The 9,319-nt window shown below is 38.5% G+C and overlaps 2 protein-coding genes across 7 annotated transcripts in view; one reads left to right on the top strand and one right to left on the bottom strand.

The window, feature by feature from the left end:
• LOC139387827 (mannose-P-dolichol utilization defect 1 protein-like) overlaps positions 1-9,319 on the top strand; it is a 275,911-nt gene that overhangs the window by 45,721 nt on the left and 220,871 nt on the right. The gene's annotated exons all lie outside the window — the stretch shown is intronic.
• LOC139387825 (seipin-like) lies at positions 1,598-9,162 on the bottom strand. 6 transcript variants are annotated; one of them, XM_071134076.1, is made up of 11 exons: positions 8,975-9,162; positions 7,809-8,376; positions 7,460-7,541; positions 7,164-7,307; positions 6,503-6,637; positions 5,963-6,060; positions 5,670-5,805; positions 5,460-5,532; positions 5,298-5,378; positions 2,931-2,999; positions 1,598-2,791 (listed from the first exon to the last, which is right to left on the bottom strand). In XM_071134076.1, exons 2-11 carry the CDS (start codon positions 8,015-8,017, stop codon positions 2,607-2,609), a joined length of 1,212 nt encoding a protein of 403 aa, XP_070990177.1. In that variant the 5' UTR covers positions 8,018-8,376; positions 8,975-9,162; the 3' UTR covers positions 1,598-2,606. The 6 variants fall into 6 exon arrangements, with proteins under 6 accessions (XP_070990177.1, XP_070990182.1, XP_070990179.1 ...); XM_071134081.1 differs by having other exon boundaries at positions 2,931-3,024; positions 5,676-5,805; XM_071134077.1 differs by having other exon boundaries at positions 2,372-2,791; positions 5,676-5,805.

Raw genomic sequence — 9,319 nt, 5'->3', positions numbered from 1 at the left:
GCATCTGTAAAAGTTTGTGAGGGTTTTAGGTGACAAGCCAAATTTATTCAGCCTCCTGAGGTTGAAGAGGCCCTGTTGCGCTTGGTGGACCATTTCAGTTTGTCCATGAGGTGTATGCCGAGAAACAAAACTTTCCACATGAAATATACTTAACAAAAATATAAACGCAACATGCAACAATTTCAAACATTTTACTGAGTTACAGTTCATATGAGGATATCGTTCAATTGAAATAAATTCATTAGGCCCACATGACGGAATAGATATGCATCTGTTGGTCAAAGATACCTTACCAAAAATGGGCCTCAGGATCTGGTCATGTTATTTCTGTGCATTCAAATTGCCATCAATAAAATGCTATTGTTTTTGTTGTCCGTAGCATATGCCTGCCCATACCATAACCCCATCACTACCATGGAGCACTCTGTTCACAACGTTGACATCAGCAAAACGCTCCCCCACACGACGCAATACATGTGGTCTGCGGTTGTGAGGCCGGTTAGACATGCTGCCAAATTCTCTAAAACGACATTGGAGGCGGCTCAGGGTTGAGAAATGAACATTAAAATATCTGGCAATATCTCTGGTGGACATTCCTGCAGTCAGCATGCCAATTGCTTCCTCCCTAAAAACTTGAGACATCTGTGGCATTGTGTTGTGTGACAAAACTGCACATTTTATGGTGGCCTTTTATTGACCCCCAGCACAAGGTTCACCTGTGTAATGATCCTGTTGTTTAATCAGCTTCTTGATATGCCACACCTCTCAGGTGGATGCATTATCTTGGCAACAGAGAAATGCTCAATAACACAGATGTAAACAAATTTCTATACATTTTAAAGAAATAAGCTTTTTGTGCATATGAAACATTTCTGGGATCTTTTATTTCAGAAACATTGGACCAACACATGTTGCGTCTATATTTTTGTTCAGTGTAGAATAGGGCTGTTGTGATACTGTAAGTCAGAGGCTGCTTATTCCAACATTGGTGTGAACTGGGCACAAAGAAAACCCTGTCATAAACACATTTCACATCAAAAGCCAGGACGTTACAGCGCACGGTCACTGCATTGTTATATTTCAGTGTGAAAAACTGTCTTCCTACTGCTAGGACACTACTAACTCTTAAAGAACCACTTCACTGGAAAATAACCTCAGATGTTATCATCAGCATACAACCATTTACCTGATTACCAACAAAATATTGAATGTATTTTTTTAAACTCAGGCAGTAAAGCTTAAATATCATAAAAACAATCATTGCTTGACAGTCATTGCATGTACACAATTGCAGGTAAAGAAAAACAATGCACATGCACTGTAATGAGTCAAACAAAACTATGACTGATTTGATATCAAAGTCAATAAAACTAAAAGTTGTAAAGAACCAGAGCATTCATCAATTGCGTCAAATATCTTTTTAGTTTGAAATTTGTATGAATTGACTTAACTATTTCTGATTATTCATATACTGATACAATTCTCATGATCTTGAATAGTTCTCAAATAACATTTTAATGATACTTAAGTCAAATCACCTTCCATTCATTACCCTCATTCACATTTGAATGAACCTCACAAATGACATTTGACCATATCACAGACCATATCTTATTTATTTTCTACAACACTTTTTTCATACGAGTACATTTCAACAAAACTTCCAATTGTAACTTAACATATCCTTCATTGCTCCTTGAAACATTTAGTTATCTAAAACAGAAAAAATACATATTAATTTAAAAACAAAGTAACATTAAGGACCACTTTGGAAACAAGTGCTTTAATAAATACTTTTAAGTGCTATCCTTTGGGAATAGAATGTACACCTTGCTGTATATGTTTCAGCCCAATTAAATTAAATTCAACATGTGATGGTCCCTATAATAGCTCTAAAAGGCATATTTCCTCAAGGAAAATCATACAATAACCTTCTACAGAGGCGTAAACATAATGCATGTTCCTTGCATTTAAGATGAATAACTTTAAATGTGTAACAGTGTAATCTGCAGGGTCATCATTCTGCAGCTCAGGGCACTCTGATTCTTATGGTAACCGTAGGCTTCAATCACAGGCACAAAAGGCATTCTCAACTATGCTTGTGTACCTGCTCAATCACATTCCTTAAAGACTCATTCGTAAAACAAAAAGGCTGAACAACCGTCTCTGCTACAATGATGCAGGCTAGGGAATTAAATAAGTGCTTAAAGACCGGAGTGATTATTTTCATTGCTCTGAAGGACATGCAAGAGTCAGGATTGAGCTTAATCCTACAAATATTTGCCTAACTAAAGAAGGCTTATAACCTTGACACTGGTTGATCTTTGAAAAATCAAAGAGCATAGCTATTATGCCACAGTCCAAAGTCATTTTTAGATAAAAGCCTCTACTAAATGGCATATATTATTATATTATTATTATTAAATTACGGTACATGCTAAGTAAAGTGAAAGGCTATAGGGAATATTTGTGCAGGGTGTTTGTGGGAGTCAGTCTGTCAATCTATCTGCTTCAATCCATACATCAATCTCTCTCTCTTTGCCTGTCGGTGAAAGGCACATTGAGGGACCTGTGAGCGTTTGAATGTCTGAGCGATGATCCATGGTTCAGAGACTCATCCAGGGTCCCTGTCTCTGACGCAGCGTAGATTCCCCTGGCTGAGGTACCTGGGGTCCCTCCAACAGGACTGCTCCTGCACCTCTATCCTCCGGATCAGCAGGCTCCTCCTGACTTGCATCTGTCTTGTTAATCTGAGGAGCCTCCAGGGGCACATCTGATGATGACTCTAGAGCTAACACAGGGAGGCAGATAGAGAGACAGGTTGAGTTAGACTAAGGAAATGATTATAACAGTGAAAGGTTATTACAAATGACTCAAGTAGTTCAGGAAAAAGACAGAGCGTCAACAATCTTCGTCTGAAATGGTCTTACCTGTTTGATTCTCTGGCAAACCAGAGGGCTTGTTCAGGGAACCAATCACATCTGGTGTTTCCAGCTCCACTACAAAAACAAACAGCCGTTACAACTGTAGTAGAGACAGAATGCAAGAATATAATGTAAACAGCAAATATTCTGAACAAAAAACAGTACGGTAACATTCATAGCATGATGTTACACAAAACATAAAAATAACCTGTCATCATAATCCACAACTACTCAAGTAGGCCAACAAATCCACAATGTGTTTTTTTTTTATCATACCTTTATTTAACTAGTTAGTTAAGAACAAATTCTTATTTTCAATGACAACCTATGAAAAATGGATTAACTGCCTTGTTCAGGGGCAGATTTTTTTTTTACCTTGTCAGCTCGGGGATTCGATCTTGCAACCTTTCGGTTACTAGTCCAACGCTCTAACCACTAGGCTACCTGCAGCCCCAAAGTAGGAGTCCGTATAAATTCAATCAAGATCAGTTGATTTAATATACTGTTGTGTATATCTTGTGTATACACCAATTCACACATTCTCATGGATCTTTCTATAAACTAGGGTACCAGTTTCCTACACTGGACAACTTTTTACAGCTGTTGATAAGTCATTGATAATAGTCTGACATTTTTTTTCTTCATGTTATTACGTTAAGATATAAGGGGGGATCCTAACTATATTCAATAAAAATCACAAATTGATTTAAAACTTAACATTAAACACACATTATCATTGTTGGTGTCTTGACGGACTTGTCCAAAATCGTGTGACATAAAATATAACTTTTCTGTCCTTGTATTTATGCCAGTGTAAGTTGTCATATCATATATTAAGCATTAATCAGTTAAATTAGACATTGAACTTGAACCCTGTAAGAATCCTGGATCTAGCTGTTTTTTGTATAGAGATATCAGAAATGCAGTGTAACTACGTAACATCTTGTCTCCTTATGTTACGGGGTGAAAACAGTTTTCATGAACACACAAATCCAAAATGATCTACGCGATTGCAAAATCGATTGCTTCTAAATAGATACGGTCATTAACGTGGTTCTTCAATAATTATGCACAATACTTGTTGGATGCATGTTTGGTGTCCAGCTGATTAGTTAAACCATTACATTTTCACACATCATCATCTGATCCAGGAAGGAATTTTTCAAATGACAGTCAAGTGATGAACGGCTGTCGTGATAGAGCATGTGACACAACAACAGCTCAAGTGCTGGAAAAAAGGTGTTGCAAGGCATGTACAGAATATTTTGGTGTCTCATGCATTACGCTGGTGAAGACAGTTGCCTGGATCCACTTTGGATTTAATATCCCTAGCGAATTGATGTTGATCATCTGTTGTGGTCTGCTTGATTTACAGCAGGGTCTCATTAGATTTAACAGAAAAAGCATCAAGATAATGAGTTAATGTTTTCATACAGAATGTATTGGATACCGAGTCTACTGCGGTCAACTGTATAGGATAGACTATTGAGCAACACCCAATGCTATTCCTATTAATTATTCTGGATATAATGAAAACAAATTACATTGCCTAGTGGACTTATTCACAACATGATCTGGTAATAAAATAACATGAAAAGTACATTTTGTTTTCCATGTTACACCTGCAATGTTAAACAATAAAAGGGGCTTGAAGTAGCTTACTAGAATTTAGAGCTCAGAGAATCAAGTACTGGTAAAGGCCTACCTTGAGCATCAGACATTTCCTCAATTTGGTGCTTGACAAGTCCTTGTAATTACTGTAGCCAATTTATAATTTCTCCTGCTCCCTTATAATTTTCCGCAATTAAATTTTTGATCCGTTTTTGTGAGAGATGTGCCCACTTTCATTTGTTTCCCGCCATTTCAAATTGAAGGGAGCTGCGCTACTCTTTTTCCGGTAAAACCACTTGCGGTTATTATGAAGACGACAACATCTAATGTTGGCTTTCCAAAGGGAACCTAGTTTTTGTTCACTTGTTCATTATAAAACAACGATGGTGAGATTCAACCCTGATTTAGCGGACCAATATAGCCGCCTGCAGCGTGGGGAATACCCCCCCTCACCCCCAAACTACTTCCCGTGGCTGCGTTAGCCACATAAACTACAAAGAAATCGCCATGCATTCAATCTATTTAGTCAGGCAATGTCCACATAATTCTCACATATTTTAGAATGTAATAATAAATTAAATATCTACGTTGTTGTATAGGTGGAGTTATGGGCCAATTTCCATATATTCACTTTTATTCCTCTAAGCACATGTGGAACTGCATGAAAATCCTTTTTATTTTTAGTTTCAAACCAATTTAAAATTTCGATCCCAATGTCATACATTGGCCCCATTATTTATAGAAAGACCCTAATACCCTCACCTTTTTTTATTTCTGATGCTTGTTGTCTAGGTTCTTCCAACTGCTCAGCCACACGATCATTATCTTTCTGAGGCATTTGAGCTAAAACACATTCAGATTAACCATGTTATGTCTGTTTTACACAATGGGTTTGATGCGTGTTGTAGAGTAGAACTAACTCACTCTGTGAGAAGGACATGCGCTTCCGAGCCTCTTCTCTTCTACGCTGCAGGCGAGTCGTGTCTCCCATCATAACCTACAGACATATTAAACAAAATAAAACACAGCTTAAGTTGAGGATCAGTTCCAAACAGATATTTTAATGTAAGATTAGATGTACTGTATGGATGGGGAACATCATATTACAGTGGAGAAAAAGAGACAGCATCTTACCCTGACCTGCTCAGGAGGCCAAAGTCCCCCCCATATAAACTGTAGGTATCCGAAGAGCACAACGACACTGAGGAAGGCAAAGTTGCTGGCCACGCCAATCACTGCAGACGTCAATGGGAAATTGTACAGGAGGTATCTATTAAGACAAAGGGTTCAGAGAAAGAGAAGGATGGATGGACAATAGGATGAAAACAAAAGAACGGAATAGACAACAGTCAAAAAACGAATGGCATTCTATGTATTCGGCTTATTGGCATCAAATAATCTGAATTTGAAACCGAAATAATTGATACCTGATACCAGTGAAGAAAGCATGGATCCTGAGCTGAGCTGAATAGATTTGCACACGCCGAGACTGGATCTCAATGACCGCACCAACAGTGGGTTGATACTGTAGTGAGAAAAATATTTGGACCTTATTACCTAAAAAAGATTAGTCTGACTTGGCCAGTCTTGCAGAACTGAACAAATGCGAGACTAGGTGGTCTGGCTTGCAAGATTATTAAAATTCATTCTCACTTTGAAAGAGGACATTTTACTCAGGTTGTATTTGTTTGGACTGCTTCTAAATAAATTAGTTCTGTCCAAGTACTTTTAATTGAAAGCACATGAACATCAAATGCTGCTGAAAGGGAAGTATGCTTGGTAAATCGAATTACATCAGATAAAAATGAAATGATTCAGATAACATGCTAATAATGATGATCACAAGATCACGACAATCTGACTCATTGAGCAGGCCCAGTGCAGAGAGCGTGACAGGAACTAAGTGCACGCTCTGTGGGAGAGGAAAATGGATTTGATAAGTACAGGCAACCACAAATAGCACTTACAGAATTGGCCTTGTAGTCTGAGAAGAGCTCAACCTCAACGAGCTGCTTCTGCTCCGTCATCCCAGTCAGCAGGAGAGGAGAGAACAGTAGAGTATTCAATGTCTGGAGGAGACCAGATCGGTAGTGCAGCATAGCCTGGTAGAGAAAATAAAACAGTCACCGTCAGAGGGCCACACAATCATCAAATAACAAAAATATCCTTGTTTATTTCTAACATTGTGAAGTAATAGAGGTAATATTATGTTGGAGGAAACTCAAGGAATCAAATCAAAGTGTATTGGTCGCGTACACAGTTTAGCAGACGTAATAGCGGGTGCAGGGAAATACTTGTGTTACTAGCTCCTAACAGTGCAGTCAAAATGTCAAACACGTACACAAATAATAATCAAAAACTAGAAACAAGAAATATGAAACGTCAGAACAAATCCAATTAACAACCCAAATAACACTCAGTAATCCAAATGCAATCTATGCGTATATATACCAAAACGATATACTAAGAATGGTATGCACAGTAGCAGATGTATTACAGTGAGCTATGTCGAGAATCCAGTTATGTGCCACATGGCACAAACTGGCACTGAAATGTTTGGAGAGGCTCAGAAGAGAAATTGGTGTAGTAGGAGGCCAAACAGAATCAACATAGCACTGTATCACTCACAGAGCGCGCCACAGCTGCAACTGTCTGGCCGTCCTTGGTGTAGCAAGACATCTTAATCATGAACATGCCAAGATGTTCGTTGACTGGCGACTCAGGCATTTCCAACTCTAAAGAGATTCGATATGGCTGACCATAAATCATAACCTAGGAAAGACAATGAGGGGTAGAATACTGTAAGAGAGACAGTGAGCATACCTGCCTACAGCGATAATTTCTTTGCATATTAAAATTATATTAGCATCTAGCTCAGGATAGAGGGGGTGAGGAAAATAATGGTTAATATGTGAAGAGCATACCTGGTCTTTGCCATTCTTTAGCAGCGAGATGTTAGCCATGGGGAAAGAGCAGAGGACTGAATTGGAAGCATCACAATCGGTACTAGAACAAATAGTGGTCAGGAAAAAAAGTGTGACATGTTATAGGCCTCCACTTTTTACCTTGTCATGGTACTAATAGCTAAAAACAAAAATCAGGTGCAACAGCATATGAGTATTTTGTTAAGTGTAGCTAAATGCTCATGCAAAAGCAATTATATATATTTTAAATAAACCATTCAAAAGGTGAGTGAAAGGAGAGTAAAGAGTGGATTTAACTTCAGTTTGAAGACAAAAAGGCACAAAACAAACTTTCAATGTCTCTTGGTACCTGTAGTGGTAGTGCACTGGTGTAGAAAAGCTGACGGTGGGCATATAGGAGTAGTAGAAGCTGCCATAGAGGAAGATGGCCACCCAGACCAGCAGCACTAGAACGCAGGAGAGGATGGCAGCCTGCAGTAGAGTCCTGCGGGCTCTGAGGAGAGTTACCCCTAACACATCCTGTAGCCACAGGAAAACTGGTCCCGTTACACCACCCATTTTGACTGACCTAGCACTGACTCTTCCTGACTCTGGTCCTGACGTTCCACACCACTCCCTGAAATTTCACTGCCCTATTCCTGTGGCTCCTGCCAAATGCCCCTCTCTCTGCTTCCTTGGAAAAAAATAGCTTTTCTTTTGAGGGTTATGGCTCCCTGTTAATTGGAGGAAGCCCACTTAACAATTCCCACATTGGCCTGCTCATCCTGAAGAAAACCCCTTGTGACAAATATATATATATTATTCCACATGCCCTTAATATGACATTAATTACTTAGCTAATTAACGTTTTCTTTGTCTACTGCGGGTCATATCTGATAATGAGCTGTTGACTGGGCCTTTAATATTTCTGTAGCAAGCTGTAAAATAGAAGAGAAAAGCATTGAGACTTTAATGCAGATGAATACTGAATTCAAAGGCACCATTCAAATCTACATAATTCACAATAAACTATTTCTAGTGTCTCAAACAATGTGTTTTACGAGTTTTTTTCTTTACTGCCAACGGAAACGTAAGAGAACAATTAGAGATACGTATGTCAGAGTAATCTGTAAAAGCTTCAAGGACTTAATATATCAATGACACAAATAAATAGTACAGCCAGCCTCCTCACGTTAGTTAGCTATGCTGCTGACCTGAGCCATTTTACCTTTTTAATAACATTAATAGAAGGCTCATCTGCTGCTAGCTAGCTAAAACATTGAGGATGACAACGACATTTCAAAATGACGATGAATGCCATTGCTAGTTACCCACATATTTCAACAGAATGTCATTTGAGCTGAGATTCAGTTGACATATAACTAACTACCTTTATAGTGAAACACCTGCAAAGGTAGTAAGCTAACGTTAGCTGACTAGCTAGCTACATGCTAACAACTGGCTAACTCGCCCAAGACAAGCGGTGCAAGTGCTTGGCTAGAATGCATCCAAAATTGCAACACTCCTCATACTCACATTTTCGTCTATAGTAAAGCTGCAGCACTATATATTAACAATTAACATGCACGTAATTGTGATCATTAAAATTAAAAAGTCTTACAATAGTTATGGACATACACAATTATATTTACTCTCTCTAGCTAGCTACTTCCTAAAGGAAAAAAACTACAGGAAACCTGTAACTACGATACGGACGACAGGACAAACTTCAAGAGCAAAGCAACCCGTTCATAAGTAAATGGTGCACATAGAGGTTGACATTGAGAAGAACATGATGTCAAACCTCCATCTGTAACCATGAAAGGTTTTATACATGGAGATTGGTGTAGACATTTCAAACAAGATAGATAGCATAGATTA

Source organism: Oncorhynchus clarkii, chromosome 29 (genome assembly GCF_045791955.1).
Source record: "Oncorhynchus clarkii lewisi isolate Uvic-CL-2024 chromosome 29, UVic_Ocla_1.0, whole genome shotgun sequence".
Taxonomy (NCBI): domain Eukaryota; kingdom Metazoa; phylum Chordata; class Actinopteri; order Salmoniformes; family Salmonidae; genus Oncorhynchus; species Oncorhynchus clarkii.
The sequence above is the reverse complement of the archived record's forward strand: the minus strand, read 5'-3'. Positions and strand labels throughout refer to the sequence as shown.

Bases quoted from the DNA above. Each gene is read 5' to 3' on its own strand.
- LOC139387825 (XM_071134076.1), bottom strand. From the start codon at position 8,017: ATGGGTGGTGTAACGGGACCAGTTTTCCTGTGGCTACAGGATGTGTTA. The intron at 6,638-7,163 runs GTGAGTGATACA...TTTCTCTACCAG, and splicing joins TTGCAGCTGTGGCGCGCTCT to GCTATGCTGCACTACCGATC. The intron at 6,061-6,502 runs GTAAGTGCTATT...TTCTCACTACAG, and splicing joins CAGACTACAAGGCCAATTCT to TATCAACCCACTGTTGGTGC.